Source organism: Micropterus dolomieu, linkage group LG08 (genome assembly GCF_021292245.1).
Source record: "Micropterus dolomieu isolate WLL.071019.BEF.003 ecotype Adirondacks linkage group LG08, ASM2129224v1, whole genome shotgun sequence".
Lineage (NCBI taxonomy): Eukaryota > Metazoa > Chordata > Actinopteri > Centrarchiformes > Centrarchidae > Micropterus > Micropterus dolomieu.
The window spans coordinates 22717503-22736412 of record NC_060157.1 but is presented as its reverse complement, the minus strand read 5'-3'; the positions used below and the strand labels follow the sequence as shown (position 1 = coordinate 22736412).

The following is an 18910-nucleotide window of genomic DNA, read 5'->3' as shown; positions in this document are numbered from 1 at the left end:
ATATTCATCTCAATTCCTCCCTGTAATACAACAGAAAGGAGCGAATGAAAAGAGAAGAAAGAAGAGCGAACATCAAAAAAGCATGCTCCTTTTAAACACCACAGGGATTGTCGTGGCAATAAGGAGACGGCAAGAGACCGCAGAACGTTGGAACATGAGGGATTATATGATTTCTCTAAAGGAAGCCTTAAAACTTAAACACACTGACATGCACTGCGTCAAAGGAGTAGTCAGGTCATGAGAAACAGGGCAAAGAGATGAAGCAGATGAGTCGTTATTTGTGTTGTGATGCTGCGTGTGTGTGTGTGTCCTTGTGTCTGTTTTTCTGACGACAGAGCTGAGCGCCTCCCTGACCTTTGACCTGTGATTCAGCTGGCCAGTCTCTGTGGAGGGAACACATTCCTCTGGCAGAGACTGAAGCAATAACCATCAACCGAAAAATTGGAAGACTAAAAAGCTGAGCAGGGCATAAGGACGTCTGATGGAAAACAAAAGATCTTCAGTGAAATAAATATTAAGCGCTCCAATAGGCAGCAGCAGCAGCGTTTCATGTTGCAAAGCTCATTTAGTGTTGCTTTACTGTATAAAAGACTTTGTGTCTCATAGGAAACCAAGGTTTATAATTTCATCCCAGAGTGAAAGAAAGAGGAGGCTCACTTTTTTTTCTGTGTGGGAGTAGAAAAATCTGACTGCAGCAATGTTAAAGGAGCTTAAACAATTAGAAATGCAATTTCTGAATGTTTTGTGAGGACAGTGAAGGACTCTGGTATTACATAATGCTCTCATCTTCTGATGTATATGATGAATTGCCTGTGTTTATTAGCATTATGTAATTTGGGGTAGCATGGTGACATAAAGCGACAATGTTATTAAAGGAAGTAGGAACTTCTGCAAATGGCTGAGTGAAGATGGTCTCAGCTCAGTTTCCTGCTTGTCTCTACTGTCTCTACAGTCTGGGCTATTAGTCTTTATGCAAAGAAGTTTATTTTAATTGAAGTCATGAAGCAATTCATTCAAATAGAAAACAATACCAGCTGTCTGGTGGAGATTAGAAGTCTACACTGGATAAATCAGGCATCAGAAGCTCACTGAAAACATGGTCACATCCACAGCTCTTATTGTCTGTTTTTAGACAGTTTCCTGAAGTTGACAGTGAGAGGAAATGACCAGAGGAAATGCTTGCAGCTTAACATGGATCAATGTTTATAATCTCTGGAGAGTCTCATCCCTCCTCCGACTGTAAACATAAATTTTCTGTCTTTCTAAGAAATGCATGTGTGTGTTACAGAGCCGCATGTATTCATAAGACCAATGTAACAAGAGCTTATGAAATATCAGAAAATTCAATGAACATGTAAATGTGCATTTGGGAAATGATTTTTATTGTAATGAAGAAGACCTACAGTATATATGTTATAAAGTCATCACAAATAGATATCAGAGTGAAGGTATAGAGGCTGACATTAATATGTTATAGTCTAAAAACAGAGTTTGTGCTGTTTAACCCTTTTAGTTTGTTGTTTTGTGTGTGTAACCTGAATGTGTGTTCAATTTCCAGTGCAGCTGCTTTGAGTTTCCCAGGGCCTGGGACAAAAGCCTGACATTGATAAGGGCTCTAGAAAGCGCTGAATGACAAAAAGCCAAATACCTAAACCACTTACGGCCCTTCCTTGCTTCTCAGACGGAAAGCAACAGCCCTGTCTGAGGGGTGGACAACATATTAGAGCAAGTGCAGCAACTGTTGATGCATTAACTGCAACATCATAACTTACCTTCACAAAACAAATCATTTTCCATATCTAGTAAGTTCGAACACAATTTCCCAAAGTGGCCTATAAGAGTTTTGCACAGTATTGTTATAGGTTGTCAAAATGTAAAAAACTGTTCCACTAAATTGGTTGCTAATACAATGAAACTGCTGATGTGATATCATCTTATCATCATCACAATGCAATACATTATTACATTTTTATTAAGCATTATTATTATTGTTACAGCCATTAAAAAGTATAAATGTGTTATAGTGCAATTCATTTTCAATTTTATTGTGTTACTCAACCTTTTCTCTTTTGATGTAAGTATTAGCTGGCAATTTGTTTTATATGGTTTTTTTTTAGCAGGCTTACATACATTTACACTATATTACATGTTTCATCATATTTGGCAGAAATGATGCTTGAGTGGATTATGGAAATGTAATGACCCCTGGTGCAGCACACCGACCAAGTTTCAACTGACATGATACATGTGACTGTGTCAATGCTTGTGTTCATGGCAACATTATCAAAAACATCTGAGACTATTTCATTTGAGGAGTTCCAAAGCATATGTACATGGTGTGATGGGGAAACTGCCTTTCTGTACGTGCTGTTATTAGTGGTCAGTGAATCCGGGCATGGGAAAGGGGCTGGCAAATAGCTCCACCTGCTGGCGGAGCTCTGCAATGCGTGACACTGTCTCTGGGTCCTCCAGCACGAAGGACTTGAAGCTGGCTAGATTTCCTGTTGGGAGATTGAGAAAGCAAAACAACTAGCTTAGGGTTTTAATAATATACATCTGGTTAAAAATAGCCTGTAGTGCTGTTAAAAATGTTCATGTGGTGAATCTTTTGGGGTCAGAAGGAGGACTGAACATTATGTATACTTCTTTAAAAAAGCAAGGCCCTCTCCAGCATTAATAATATTTTGTGCTATTGCATTGTATTATGTTGCAAAGGGTGTTTCTATTGTTTTGTTCATCTTATTTTTCTCAATGAGGGTAGGCTAAATAACAGGAACAGCTCTCTGTAGCGATACTGCAATGAGTGGCACCACAAAATACATCCTAGAAAATTATCATAGAGTTGATTAAACAGTTTCAACAAATACTATAACCTTCATGAAGACAGGACTTACTGCAGGACTGTTGTAGACTGCATTAGTTTTAGTCAGGTAAAAATGACAGATTTTTCCCTTTGATGCTCATTGTCAATGGTTCAAACATTAGAATGCCTTCTCAACACACAATATATTACCATGGTGGACTCTGTACCACTCTAAATGACATAGGAACTTCTTCCTCTCTCACCAGTCTTCTTCTTCACATCCAGTGCGATCTGAATCCCTTCATCAATAAACTCCACAGTCTTTTCAAAGTCTGCCTCCTTGAACTGTCGGGAGGTCAGAGCTGGAGTTCCTGGAAGAAAGCAACGACAGATAAAAGGAAGGCAAGACTTTAAAAAAAAAGTACTGCAATTTTAGGGTTATCACTGTCGATAAAGAGGTTAAGACTGGTGCGGTTGAGACACAAGCTGACAGGCCGATGGAAATACAGACAAATAAACAGACAGACAAAAGAAAACAGAGACATCACACAGACAGACACACAGTGAGAGAAGAAAGGATCAGGTATGATATAGGTAGCAAGACTGACTGGTTGACAGATTCTGCCCAAACACCCTCCACTCCTGCAGCTCTTCACCCGTAAAGTAACCAAAACATCCTGCGCCACCTTTAAATGTACTAATTTCAGTACCGAGCCTAAGTCCTCCTGGAGTGAGAGCACTCTTGTCTCCGGGGCATGTATTCTTGTTAGCGGTGATGGAGACCAGCTCCAGGACCCTCTCAGCTCGAGCCCCATCCATCCCGCGAGGTCGAAGGTCAACCAAGACCAAGTGGTTGTCTGTTCCACCTGAAAGGAGGAGGAGAGTGACTTAATGTTTTTGTTTGATTTATGGTAAATGATATTCAGTTTAGCTCAACAGTGAGATAAATTGTCATTTCGCTTCACTCTCCACTCAAACCTTCAAACAAACAATGATAAAGTTATCATAATTTCTTTTAGATTATTAGATTTATTTCCTCATAATATTTTTCCCACATTCAACTGCCGAGTGAAGGTTAAGAGAACGTTTCCAAAGTCATGAAAGCAGAATGCAAATTCAGTTGGAGCAAATACAGAATTAATCCACCAGCAATTGCATCAGATATTTTGAATGGTAGAAATGCATTCTTACTCTATTGCTATTGTAGGTAATGGTTATGTGTAGATTAAAACTTTCTAACCCTCTACTTCCGGCGCCATTTTGATCTCAACTGCACACCTGTCAAGTCTTGTGACTGCAGCGTGCACGGTGGCAACACTTTTTTTGAAGGGTGGTCACACAAAATCTGGATTTGATTTCAGATTTTTCTTCTGTCCACTTTGTATTGTGTTCATTGATAAATATAATCTGTTAGCATGTCTATTTTTGAAAGCATTCTTACTTTACAGCATTTTATTCACACCTGCCTAACACTTTTACACAGTACTATGCAGTGTAAACACCCAGCAAGGTACTGCTGGTAATAAACAAACTTGTATTGTATATGTGTTTTGTACAAAGACGCATTAAGTGCATCTAAAAATACTCTTCATTTCCCTCAGTACCTGACACCAGGGTGTAGCCCTTCTTCAGCAGGGCGTTTGCCATTGCCTTGGCATTCAGCAGCACTTGAGTGATGTACCGTTTGAACATGGGAGTGGAAGCCTACAAAGACAGAAATTATGCTGTGTAAAGAGAAAGACCATATCAGGGCACTCCGGATGACAAGTAAAATGTTTTCCATTTATGTTTGCAGGCTGAATATTAATAATTAAAGTTGATATCTGGACCTGTTTGAGGGCGACAGCCACCCCAGCAATAGCGTGGTTGTGAGGACCTCCCTGAAGTGATGGGAACACGGCAAAGTTCACCCTGTCCTGTAGGTCATAGGTCACCTCCCGACCTTTCTTATCCACAGACCGCACACCTTTACGGTAGAAGATCAGACCGGCTCTGCAGAGTGAGAGAGAAAGCGAAATGCATTCAACCTGAAATGTCCCTTTTCTATTTTTCACTTGACAATAAACAGCAAGATCCAGCAATTGTTGTACAATACAAAACCACATTTTAATTAAGTTATTTCAATACCATGACCGGACCACCATTACCACTTATTCTGTGATGATAAAACAAAACAAAACACATTCACACACAACATCCAGGCCCTTACCTTGCTCCACGCAGGGACTTATGAGTAGTGGAGGTGACCAGGTCAGCATGCTGGAAAGGAGAGGGAACAGCTCCCGCTGCCACCAGGCCGCTAATATGAGCCATGTCTGCCAGCAGGTAAGCATTAAGCTCCACACACAGCTGAAACACACACATTAACTAATCAAAATCATTTCTAATCTTTTCAAAGTCTTATTTCGTTGAACAATCTCATTCATCATTCTTTGATCTTGTATACTCATTTGTGTTTCCTGTTTTTATTTTTTGTCCTTATATTTTTACTATTGCTTGCTTTCAGGACTTAAGAAACCGCTTTAGCATATTTGAAGGCTATTAAAATGTTTTTACCACTACTTTAACTGACATAGTTCCTGACCTAAGCAGTACCTTCTTCATGCGAGAGTAGTCCATAAGGCGAGCATAGGCGCTGGTTCCTGCTATGATGAGTCTGGGTCTAAAGAGTCGGGCTGTTTTCTCCAGCTGGTCATAATCGATCAGACCTGTTTTGGGCTGAGGTGATACAGGAGGAAAGGGGGAGATGGAAAAGTCAAAACTGAATACTTTGTAATTTTGTTTTTAGGGATAGAGTGACGGTTTTCTTCAGATTTGCTTTGGCAATTTTGGTTCAAATCTTTATTTCTTTTTACAAAACGTCAACCAAATTACTCACATCCAGCTTGTAAGGCATCGATTCAAAGTAGATGGAGGTGGCTGATATTCTCTTTGTGTCTGTCATGTAGCCGTGGGTAAGGCTGAAATGTGGTCGAATATAAAAAAAAGTTTTAGAAATTTAAGTTGAGAGCGCGTCCCAGAAGTTCAGCAGGTGAGGGGTTGTAAACTTATTCTGAACACTCTAGATCATTATTTTTCTTCCATATGACCTGCATATTGATGTAATTCATTGATCACTTCATATGTAAGTCATTTCCGTACAACTGACTTAAAAAACTTTCTCCACTTTACCTCCTTCTTCTGATCTACAGATCCTCTTTAGTTGCTGTAGCTTGTATGTAAATTCATCTGATCATGTAAAGACTAGATCTTCCTTATGTTCTATTGTTATGTTTGTTGGTCTTTTGAGAAGAAAAAATGCTGTTTCAATTTGTTACCTTGTGCAACTGAGTGGGTTTGTTGTTCTGTTATCTATTGCTAATGTTGCTAAATTTTTATTCATTGATATCAAAATCCAACACCTCTTTAACTGTAACCTTACCAACCCCCAGACAGCCCACATATAAGTTTTCTATAGTATCTGGCATATAAACATTGCAGGTCTGCATTCAGCCCAAAGCTAACTATCACCTGCAACAGCAATATGGTGTGTATGTGGGTGTTGGTAAAATAAAAAATGTAGTTTAGATAAAAATACATTGAATTCAAAGATGGTGCCATAATAGGACAACTCCAGACTGCATGACTAACATTTTGCCATGTACATTAATTCCTCTTGATATTAAGCTCCAAAACAACTGTTGTCACACTATGTCAGTGTTTCCTAGTGTCTCCAGATTTTCCTCCCCTTCCCGGTGTTTCCTGTTTCCCCCTGTCTGTTTCTCTCTGTGGGTGCATCACAAGCCTCTTAATTACATCCCCTTTTCTCTCACTAATGTCTTTTCCTTGCATCTGGGGATGCATGGAAATAAGCAAGGAAACAATTCCAGGAGAGAAGAAACAAGGAAATATGTTTTTAGAGAAATGAGCCCTCTGAAGCGTCTGTTTTTGATGACAGCGGCAGGTGATCACAGCTGGATCAGCTGTCACTAGGCTCAAACAGTTTGATGGAGTTTGTGTCTGCACATAATATTCTGATTGTGAATTAATTGTTGAGTAACTCAAAATATGAGCATGGTGCTTTTTGAACTGGAAACATTGGAAATCAATGAAAACCTTTTTTTTTTTTATTATTTCCTCTCTGAATCCGCCATTTCAGTCCAGCAGCAATATCCAGTTTCATGGAGGAAAATGTCAACCACACAGGCAAAATCATAAAACATTTCATGGCACATTACAACAGTCAGAAAATGTCATAACATGTCTATCTTTATACATTGAATAAGATTATCTAATAATTCGTTGTTAGGAAAATCCAGTGATCCACAACATCACATTATTACTCTTTACCCAGCAATCATGGCTTATGTTGATGTTATTACATCATTAGTCAGTGTTATCGTATGTTTGGTCCATCAAAAAAGTAAAATTTGATTGTTAACTCTAGGAAAAACACAATCCAATTTAATTTTACTATTGTTCAAAATCAAGGGGAGGTATAATTAGATTTACTCCTTTAAATATTCTCCTGGCATGTATTTTTTTTTGTGGGAGGCAACATTATTTGATTTTGGTATGATTAAGAGTGTTGTCTCTATCAGTTGTTACATTTTTCCTTGTGTACAGATAAATAAAAAAACCTCTATATTTCAGTATCTTTGGCTAAACATGTTCACTCACTGTCCCCCGTCAGGCAGATCCAGACCCATAATGCGGTCATGGGGCTCCAGTACAGATGTGTAGGCTGCAAAGTTAGCGGGGGATCCAGAATATGGCTGGACGTTAACTCCCCACAGATTTGGGTCCAGACTGAAGGCAGTGAGTGCTCGCTTCTGACACAGCAGCTCAATCTGGTCTACAATCTCTGCACCTCCATAGTACCTGACAAACACAAAAGGCATTAATCGTTTAATATTATATCGTTTTGTTTTGTACTGTATCATTTATCATTTTGTATTTTATCGTATTGTTTTTTATTGTATCATATTGTATGGTAGAATTTTGTATTGTATCCACCCATCCATCCATTTTCCGCTGAGCAAGGGGTCCGTACCTCCCTCCCTCCAGCAACGTCATCCAGCTCCTTCTTAGGGATCCTGAGCTGTTACCAAGCTAGATGAGATATATAATCTCTCCACCGTGTGTTGCATCTACCCTGGGCGGCAACTATACACTGAACTGCTCCTGGGTATCTGAGCTCCTAAACCTAAATCTAAGGCTTCATTACTGCTGACACTAGACAACTTCACCTGTCTATTTCACACCCTCACACATGAATAAGACCCCGCAACACATGAACTCCTTACTTGGAGCGGCAACTTACTCTCATCATCATATTGTATCACATGTATCATCATTTCTGTATTGCATCACATTGTATTGTATCATTATCAGTTGTATAATTTTGTATTGTATCATATAGCATCATATCGTATTGTATCATTTAGCATCGTGTTTTAATGTTTAATATTGTTTCATTGTATGATTTTGTATTGTGTCATAGATCGTTTAATTTTGTATCTTATCGGACTGTGCTATCATCACATATGTATTGCATAGTATTATGTTGTGTAGTTTCCTATTGTGTTGTATCAGGTTTTATTGTTTCGTATAATAGTGTTTTTGTTTTTGTTTTGTTTGTTGCACAGTATCGCATTATGTTAAATTGCATCATTTACACCCTGGTCTAGGAGCCTGAGTCACTCACAGTTTAAAAATTACATTTCACAAAAAGTAAAACTTAGGCTTCTGAAAATCTTTCAATGTTTTGTAATGATTGCAACATTATAGAGTATTTTGAAAAGTGCACTATCCATGTACCTTTGTCCTGGGTATCCCTCAGAGTATTTGTTGTTTAGACAGGAGCCCTGGGCCTCGAGTGCTGCACGGCTGCAGAAGTTCTGACAGGACAAACAAGCACAGTGTCAAGATCCAGAGCCACACGCTGTACTTTTATTTATTTTATCATGCCTTATATTCAGAACATTGTCACCATCCAAAAATAACCTTTATTTACCTAGAGACAGGTAATTGAGCACCCAATTCAGTTTTCAGAAAGTCCCAGCTACACAGTACAACTACAGTCCAATATATATAATATTGTTCAACTATATATTTGGAGCTTAATGCCAAGTTAAGTCTATTTAAATATGTTAAATTTGTTTCATAAATCTTAGCTGCAAAAAATGAATTAAATTAGCTTATCTAAAAATATTAAAGTATTAGAAGTGCTACAGATTAAGGGATGAATATAGAGGAATCTAACTAATACTGAATCCCTGTGGGGTTCAGTGTCAAATCTCCCCAAACCACTTCAGTCAGTCAGAGGAGAGATGGAGGTGCAAAGAAGGAAATGAATGTAAATGAATTGTTCTCTCTGTCTCAGTACTTTTTTTCTCCCACTCTCACTTCTGCTCATCTTCTCTATCTCTGTCGCTCTCTGTCCTCCTCAGCCGCCCCCTCTGCCTTGTTATTATACTAAACCTGTCACTGTTCAGGGATCCCTCAATCATTCCAGGGGGATTTAAAACCAGTCCCCCATGTGACTCACTCTATGACATTTCAAAACACAATCTCAACATACGCATAAACGGTCGCCTCTCCTCATCTGTCTCAACTTAGAATGTGAAGATCAATGGCAAAAATCAGCTAGGGAACCTAATGGGATCATTTGACTGTGTTCCTGAATAAAAAAAACGGGGGCTCTCCGTTGGGAATCAGGCTGCAGCGGCAACTGACAGCACATGCACAAGAAAATGAATATCTTTCAGATGTCATTGTGGCTGATAATGCTGTGGATTCATAATTGCCGGAGAATAAAAGAATGAAAGCTCCCTTCTTTCCCCACAGCTTCCACTTAGATGAAATCAGTGACAAATATGAAGGAAGTCTCGATGAACTCTCTGTACAAAACAGTTGAATTCTAGAAACTACAACTCTGGTTTACACTGCCAAAGGAGGCTCCTCTGCAGTTTAAGTTGTTTTTCTTGCTTCCTCTCTCACATACTGCAATGCTAAACATCTTTGTCCACAGGAAAGCACAAAGGATAATTAGCAACATCTCTTCATCGCCTAGATTCACAGTTTGAGCAGCTACTGTCCTGCAGAAGAAAGTAAAGTAACATGCAGGTAATGATCTAGCTATTATTTTGCACATACTGTGATATTTCCAGATGATTTTACATTTAAATATATGAACTGACTTTATCTGTTTTAGTCTGTGGGGCTGTAAGGGTCCTCCATGAAATTTAGTATACAGGAAGAGCCTTGACAAATTTCCACCATGGTTGACAGTTAAGTGAGATCCAAATGTTTAATGTATGTTTGTAGAGTGGTGTAATCCGTCTGCTATCTGTTTTTTGGCTGAAATTATATTCTGGCCCAACTTTATCTACCAACAATCAGAATGGATCACGTAGGTAAGACGTGAGAGAAATTCACCTGCAAAAAAGAAATAATGAACAAACATTTAAGTAGTCACTTTTGATTCTCCTCACCAGAGTGGTGGTCATGGGTCATCACAGTTTACATACCGCCTACATCTGAATGGTGTTTTTACAATGAGGATTATATATGTTATATCTAAGATGCAAAGAATCCAGTAATCTAAGTGTTTGTTTTTTTTTTGTGGAATCACCTGATGAAAATTAACCATTTCTGAGAGGGTTACATAAGGTATTATATTTTAAATGAATATAGTATTCAGGGCTGTGTAGGACACTTTCACAGTATTCTCTTAATATGTGGGTCTCACCTCTGATGCGATGAGCTCCAGTCCCCGACGCTGCCTGTCCTTCTCCTGCTGCAGAAGGCTCCACATCTCTGGATCGTCCTGGGCCAGGCTGTTCTGTCCTGTCCACCCGCTGCTGCTTCCGAGGCCATGTCTGCAAGACTCCACTGTGACCTGCCCCTCTCGGCCCAAACATCCTGAAACCCTGAGGAAGAGGGGCTGCATGGGGTGGTGGATGAACACCCAATAATCATTTCAGTTAACTAAACTAAACTTCCACTCCAACTGCTCTCTGTCACTGTAAATAATATGTTAGTAGTGTTTGGGAAGACCCTAGAGAGATGGTGCTGTATTTCTTTAAACGCACTATTCTATTTAACAACTCAGTGTAGTTAATGAAACTTTAATGGGGAAACAAAAAAGTCACAGGATTCGATAAAACTCTTCATTGTGCTATAAAGTGTCTGTGCAGAGTGAAAAGGTTTCTGAGGGGTTCTTTTTTGTTGTTGTTGTCCAAGATTGCTCCTTTGGTGTCTTTTGAAAACCTCAGGAAGAGTGAGCCTGTGCAAAAACACTTTCATCACTCAAAATTATAATACTTTGCACCAGGGGTTTGGAAACAAGGGAGTTAGAATAATGTGTCTTTTGATGTTCTAAACAATCCATTAAATGAAAGGCAGTGAAAAAGCAAGCGTGTTATTCCGTGGAGCGGTTAAAACCTTGGACATGAAAAGTATAATGTGGGTTGGCCACACACGCAGTGACTTATTTATCAGACTCTTGTTTGTTGAAGGCAGCTTGTAGCTGCATGATAGTTACGTAACTGTGTTACTTTGGGCTAATAGACAGATTACTGTACACGCATAAATATATGTTTAAACAAGCCTCCTTTCATCTTTTGTGTTCATTATGTTTTCTAAGCCTTGAGTATATTAAGCCTTGCATGAAGAGCAGAGTTTACAGTCAACTTTCCATCAACAACAAAACATATTCTGGGACAGACAGTAGCGCTCTTTTCTCTTTTGACAAATTCAAAATACAACACAAAGTCGTACATAATGTGCATCTTCAAAACAGACATTTCTTTTCAGGCCTGCAGTGACAAGCTGACCTAGTTTGTAGTAAAAAGTGATTTAGTTACAATTGCTCTTAGGGGCGGGGGGAGATCTTCTAATGCAGATCCATGTGGATCTGTGTGTACATTTCAAAAAGCTCTAGATTAAATACATTATAAAACAAATGAACTCACCTGTAATTTTTGCCGTAATGAAAGAGAAAACATGACTGTGACAGCAGAGGGCTGGGAAAACTTTTGAAGGTACAAAGGGTGAAAGTAAAACCAGTACTGGAGGAAAGCCAAGGGCATGGGAACTTTGTGTCACTGATTAAAGTGACTGCTTCATCTCACTCTGTAACAGTTCTTTGAAGAATAAATATCTTATCAATCATTAATTTCATATTAAATAGCGCTGTCCATGTCCAAGTCCATGTTTCAAAAAGTACAGATGATTCTGTCCCTAACGATATATCTGTTTTGTATTATTATTATTGAGGCAAAAAAACAAATTTTTCGTATTCAGAAAACAAAATTCATAAAACACAACACACAAAGTGATCTCATGAATTAAGTCACTGCTTTCTTTTAAAAACAATGTGGAGCTTTTGGCAGATGAGTTTAGTTTCAGACAAAACAAAGCACATGTTATAAATGTCATCGCTAACAGTCAATGCTGATATTAACACAAGTTTTGGCTCAAACTGCACTCACTGACATGTGGAAAACATGTTTTTAATGGCATATAAAACAGTTTGAAACTAGTTTGAAAACTGAACATATGATTTTGAAGGATGTATGTAAAGTCCGTGTTTCAGCATCTCAGAATCTGAGTCATCCGAAGTGCTGCTGGTTCTGCTCTGTCTGATAGTTGTGGTCTGGACAGATTTTCTGCACCAGCCTGTAATCGGTACCAGTGAAGGCAATGAAGATGCATATAACCTTAAAGGGTTTGGCACAGATCCAGGCTGCCTGGGACTGGGTGTTTTCAGAGTAGCAGGTCTGCCCCGGGTCGTACATGCAAGGCTTGGTCTTCTTGGACCGGTTGGTTCTCTGGTATTCAATCCGGCAGTTGAGTTCGGTCACCATCATTGTGTCCTGCTGCTGCTGCTTCTGCTGGTCTGGAGGAGTAGAGCTGGTGGACTGAGGTGGGCTTTGGAATTGGGAAGTCAGATCCGGAACCAGGACTGAGTTTTTGGTGTGAACACCCTGAGCCGCCGGATCAAATACCTCCCATCCTACAGCTTTGGAAGGAGGGACGATGCTGACGGATATGTTTCCCAAACGGGACGAGTTGTGGCGGAAGTAGACACTGAATGTGCCGTTGATGTGGTCCACGATTTTCCCCGTCACTAGGAGGCTGAATTTCACTGTTTTCACGTTAAAGTAAAAATTGCCCCAGCCCAGGATCTTCTTGGCCTTTGGGGATGTTTTTGCGGGAGGTTTGGATTTGGGAAGAGGTCGGTACAGATACTGATCCAGGGCTTGAGAGACATTCTGCGGCCATCCGTATGGGCCGAGAGAGCCGTAAGCTGGTGTTTTGTGTTTGGTGGAGATGATCTGTAAGTCTTTGGAGATATGTTTAACCTTCAAAGCAGCTCCCACTGTGTGCACTCTTCCTCCTTCCTCCTCTCTCCAATGTTGGCTCTGAAAGTTCAAGGGATTGGCTGTTTCCTGGACCTGTGGAGAACAAACCATAAATTAAGGACATCTTAAAATGTAAAGTGCTCTTGTTTCTAATCTAAATGGTAAATTCATCCAAATCCCTATAAAGCATTTTTTCTCACCAGTCCTCTGACCTAAACGACAAAATAGGTCATTTGTCAATGCCTCCCAAAACAACACATATGAGCATTTCCTGTAACAGTCCAGTGACCTTAACTACGTTATGTAAGCCACATGACATGGTTAACGTTGTGAAATAGTTTTTTGCTGTTTATGTCACCCGACTTCTTCCTTTGCTACCGTTGTATGGCCACTAGATTTCATTGTCGCAAAAAACGTAAATATGGGTCATAATAATGTGCTTCATCAAACGACCTAAATGGTCATTTTTATGGCCGGGACAGGAAACAGGTTTCTCACTTACCTGTATCCCTAGTGGTAGTCTAGAATGCAGGTGGTCTTGTTTTTTATTTTTAAGTTTGGAGACGTCTGTCTCCGAGATTTTCTTTGTAACTCTGAGAGCAACACTTGGGCTGTGTTTAACCTTGTAGATAGTTTTGAAGCATTCATCCATTTAAGCTCTGCGAGAGAACAAACAATTCTTCGGTCAACAACTAAAAACTCTAAATACAGTAAGTATAGTATGATTCGTTTTGTGTAAGATGCACTGTATGAGGTGACAAGAAAGATAAGAGAGAAGAAAGGCCTCTAGACCACCAGGATGACCGCAAATGAAGGACAGTTTCACTGTAGCTACATTACCAAGTAATCGATTCAAATAATTATGCTTTGAGGTGCTGTGTCCTCTGAATGAGAATGACTTGAAATTGACTGTGATCAATAGGTCAGCTCCTTCAGGCAAGGACTACAGTTATAAGGAGCATGCACACCCCCACACACAGTCACATTCATATTGCCATTAACACATTTTAATTTGGCTGTCCTCCCTGATGCTCTCTCTCGCTCTCTTGTAAAAACTCTCAATCCTCTTTTTCAACAACCTTGATAATGGAATCTATGGGCGTATTAATCATTATGACTAGAAGAGAGAGGAACATGGTCAACACACAGGTCACAGTTGAAGACACTGAAGAGGATCAATAAAATAATATCCATTTATAGTACGTAATTTATGAAAGGGTAAAACCGTTAGCCCCATCTTCTTCATATCGAGCTCCGTCTGTGCTGAACATGTCTCCGCTGTCTGTCTCAAAAAGACTAAAGATCCCTCTTTCTCTTTTACACCTTTCTCCTCCTCGTCATCCCAGTTTCCATTCTTAAATTGATTTGGATTACTTTCTTGAAATTTATATGGTATTAAGCTTTCATCTGGATTCACCTGGTCATGTTATTATTTCATACAAAGAGCAGTTCATGTTTCATTCATTTACTGTATATCTTCATTGCATTTCTCCATCTCCATACACATTCTCCTCTTTCCCATTACTGTCCCTCAGATTTTGTACATACATATACATAAAGGTTTATATAAGCTCACTTTCCCAAACATTTGCAACATGTCACCATTATGCTTTACCTTCTTAAAATGTTCTTACAATGTTCCCTATAAAAAATAGCAATGCGATTTATTCCTCCAAGAAATAATCTATGTGGAGAAACAAACTCATAAGACATATTTTGATGTGCGACTAGTTGTATTTGTGATAGTGTTATCAATAATAGTTTGGTTTTCATATCTCACACAGAGCAGAATACATCAGTAACATACAGAAAAATAGTTAGTTAAATCATCTCAGTTCATCTTAAGTATCTCAGTTTAACATGGTACTGCATAAAAAATATAAAACAAGTGTGAAACTTAAGTGCATGTTCAGATTGATGAAGCATCTGATTGTAAGCCAGGAAGCCACCTGCTGTGTCTATTAAAATGCTCAAATCAAATTAATCCAGTCATTAGTGAGGCTGTATTTGTGACTATATTTCTGAGACTCATTGCACAGTTGACGTGATATATTTGAATAACACACACAATCATAAAAATAAAAAAAAGTTAAAATCACTGTGTTAAGGTAAAAACCTAATGGGACCACCTGACTAGTCAGGTGAATCCTGGTGTCAAGATTTTTTTTCCTCTCTCATTAAAAAAATACTTCCATTTGTAAGAGGAAGTGTGAATTTAGTGAGGGAGACAGGTCACATTTTTTTGCCTCTTGAGCACTGAGACATGAGTTAGTCAAAAAGTTCTGCACACTCATTGTTTAGGACGTGATTTCTATTTTCATCATAATGTGTCAAAGGCAGATGGAGGTTTCAAGTTATTCTCCGCCAGATTTCTGAATAAACAGCTCCCAGGATATCATTATATCTCACCAACAAGTGGGATTCACATCACCCCTAACCACCCCAGCCCTGTGTGCCAATCTCTGCCTTCTCCTGTGAGCTCCAGCTGTGCCTATTGTTACACGCCTAAATCTCCAGCTCTGTGCTGTTCTCACCTACCCTAATTGGAGCCCACTGTGTGACAGCCGTGTCATTGGCTCTGTGTCAAGATGCCAGCACAGAAACTGCAACTGAGCAACAGCGGTGGAGTGGATGCAAGCACAACACCTGTGCAAAAGCACCTGCAGAGGCAAAAACTAAAAACCCAGAGACTTGAGAGCAGTAATTGCATTTTAAGGACAGAGTGAACATTGTTGCCATTGGCTAAAAGGAACCTTAATGTGTCACTTTTTCACGACTTAACAAAAAACGAAGTGACAATGTTTCTTAAGCCCTAGGGTAATAGAACTTTATCAAACTGACAACGACTGTGCAATCATTTATTTCAAGTAATAAAGCACCAAATTAGATTGCTTTGAGGTTCTCACCTGACAACTTCAGTGTTAAAGTTACAGATGTCGCAGTCAGCTGCTCATGCAGCAAAGTTAAGAAAGTTAAATTAAAGACAGAAGAGCAGATTAAATGCCTGAAAGAGAATTACAGACCACAAGACTGGAACAAATTAAAACTTTGAGGATGGTCTATAGCCCATAGAATACATAGAATATAGAAAACCAAACCATATCAGAACAAAAGATCATTATTATTATTAGGCATTTAGCTGACGCATTTATCCAAAGCAACTTGCAATTGCTACATATGACAGAGGTTGCACACCTCTGGAGCACCCAGGGGTTAAGTGTCTTGCTCAGGGACACATTAGTGGATGTGTCGCAGTGAGAATTGAATGCCGGTCTCCGACATGTGTCTTATCCACTGCGCCATTGCCACCCACAAAAGACCAGTGCAAATGTCCTTACTTGATTAACCAGCATAGATCAAACTTTTCAATTAGACAATTTTAAGATATGTAAGTTAAATATCAAATCAGTAGAAACAAAATCAAGTCTCCAGCAAGTAGCAGCTTACATTCTTGCTGGAGTCAAACCTGAGTTCTCAACTCTGTCTACTTCTCAAAATAATCTGGTGTATTTGCTGAACCATTGCTACTATGTCATCTTACCTATTATCCTTTAAAACTACCATAACCTGACTGTATTTTAAGCTATAAATAATTTCTGGAGGACAATTTTTTTAAGTTGGTAGATATCTTGTTTTTGTAACAGAACAGTTTAAATCTTTTAGAAATGATTGGACCATTCCCTTTTTCAGACACAGAAAAAAAACACACTGTTTAAACAGAAACGACCACTGATTGATTGTGCAACAATGCTGCAATATGATGAACAGTAGCAGAACCAGAGCACGAGGGAATTCGAGATTCATTCTTAGACAAGAACTAAATGATGAGATTAGTTTTACTAATTAATAGGCTAAGCAAATCTCCCGAAAAATAACACTTATCAGAGCCACCAAAATTAATTTGTTAATAATGAGCCACACAGCTTTAGGAGCAGAGCAAAGAGCGGCTGTTCACTGATTTACTCACCGCCACAGGGAGAAGCCACAGACAGGTGATGGCAAAGTTCAAACACAGCGCCCTCATTTTGCAGCAACGTTTCCCCATCCAGAGAACCGGACTGTCTTAGAGGCAATCTGTTCGACTGAGTAAGTGGTGATTTACTGAGTCAAAGCTTACACTCACTTTAAAAGTAGGCTAGAGAAGACATTCCGCAGTGAGAGACTCAAAAATCCCCAAGATCTGGAGTGAATACTCGGCTCAGTAAGCCTCCCCCATCTCTCTCTCTCTCTCTCTCTCTCTCTCTCTCTCTCTCACACACACACACACACACACACACACACACACACACATCTCCGTGGGGACATGTCAATGGGATGTGTCATTACCCCTTTAACCTTAACCATCAGAATTACATGCCTAACCCTAACCCAAATGTAACCTAAACGCTAAACCAATCCTTCAACGAGCAGTCTCTACCCGTGGGGACCTCAATGTTTGTCTCCAGGGTGACACGAATCCCCACCGGATTAGTGTGCATTCAGGTAAAAGTCCCCACCGTGATATAAAAAAACATGACACACACACACACACACACACACACACACACACACACACACAGAGGCTACATGCACTCGCGCGGACACACACACACACACACACACACACACACACACACACACACACACACTGTCCTGACTTGCCTCCCTGATCATTTTCACCACCTGGCCGGCCCTTATTATAACTCATCAACCCGGGGAAAGGCGCTCTTAGGCGGGCATGCACAGTTTGACAGCCCTCCCCGCTGTCTCCGCATACTTTAGCCACGGGGAGGCTGACAAAATGACAAGGGCTCTCTCTGGGAAATGTAAAAATCACTGACAAGTCTGGTGAGATTCTGCCATTGCCTCAGCCTATCAGTGGTATTCCAAGCCAACAACTCACTGCAGGTAGGCTACTAACCAGACAAGGTGTCTTTAATAAAGAATGAGAGCTTGTGTAAATACAGAAACCCATTAAGTTTCATGCTCAGCCTGAGCCTATATCCCACCTTTACAGCTTCTTTGCATGCTTCATAAAGGTTGATAAAACCTTAGGAGTGTCTTCAAACTGTCCCATTGTTTTAAAGACATTCAAAATTTGAATTGATTTTTAACTGGCCTTAAGGGACGACAGGCATAACCGAATAAGTGCGCGTTTTCATAGTTTCTTTTTGTGAAAATGTTCGTTTGTTCAAACATGTTGACATAACGTATGCGCCCAGCTAGAAATAGATTACTTGACAGTTTATACCGGATATCCTCAATCTGGTGGGGAAAAAATAACATCCTGATCATAGTCTATGCCGCCTATATAGGACTGCATGAGCAGAGCAGCCTGCACTCGGCACCAAGCTCATGTTTCGTTTGCGCATGCGCACAAGTAGATAGTCGTAAGCAAAACAGTGACATTGTTCCAATTTATCGCAAACATTTCACATCCTCTCTTTTGTCAGTAGCCTTTCTATGTCTTTGGCGTAAAGGAGAAAGCAGGTGTTTTATTCTAGTAGGGTTTGAATTTGGTTGTTTTAAATTGGAGGTGTGGTCTAGCTCGCCATATTCCCACAATGCATAGCGCACGTGGGGCATTTCCACGCTAAACGGTTTACATTTAACTCTCACCAGCAACATTTTGGTGCAAGAACCGGATATCTCTATTGTAAACACTTTCTATTTCTGGGTTCCAAATGTTTTCAGATATGGTCATTTTTCTGCTGTGAAGCCTAAGTGAGTATACTAAGGCGGAGAATCAGGTCGGCCACCAAGCGGGTGACAGGCCAGT

The 18910-nt window shown here is 39.7% G+C and overlaps 2 protein-coding genes across 3 annotated transcripts; both read right to left on the bottom strand.

Moving 5' to 3' along the window:
- Positions 1-2072: 2072 nt before the first annotated feature.
- Positions 2073-12296, bottom strand: LOC123974765 (serine hydroxymethyltransferase, mitochondrial-like). Its single transcript, XM_046055651.1, is given in 14 exon segments — positions 2073-2501; positions 3067-3174; positions 3514-3669; positions 4408-4507; positions 4633-4795; positions 5013-5152; positions 5399-5521; positions 5682-5763; positions 7463-7663; positions 8603-8682; positions 10536-10730; positions 11761-11813; positions 11816-11856; positions 12280-12296. Coding segments are annotated over 14 exon segments (1587 nt in total). The 3' UTR covers positions 2073-2373.
- On the bottom strand, positions 12087-17351 carry LOC123975222 (neurexophilin-2-like). 2 transcript variants are annotated; one of them, XM_046056494.1, is made up of 3 exons: positions 17120-17351; positions 13655-13811; positions 12087-13245 (listed from the first exon to the last, which is right to left on the bottom strand). In XM_046056494.1, the coding sequence occupies exons 2-3, from the start codon at positions 13802-13804 to the stop codon at positions 12400-12402; spliced, it is 996 nt and encodes a 331-aa protein (XP_045912450.1). In that variant the 5' UTR covers positions 13805-13811; positions 17120-17351; the 3' UTR covers positions 12087-12399. The 2 variants fall into 2 exon arrangements, with proteins under 2 accessions (XP_045912450.1, XP_045912451.1); XM_046056495.1 differs by lacking the exon at positions 13655-13811.
- Positions 17352-18910: the final 1559 nt, after the last annotated feature.

Coding starts and splice junctions, on each gene's coding strand:
- LOC123975222 (XM_046056494.1), bottom strand. CDS start 13,804: ATGGATGAATGCTTCAAAACTATCTACAAGGTTAAACACAGCCCAAGT. Junction 13,246..13,654: donor GACTACCACTAGGGATACAG/GTAAGTGAGAAA, acceptor TGTTCTCCACAG/GTCCAGGAAACAGCCAATCC.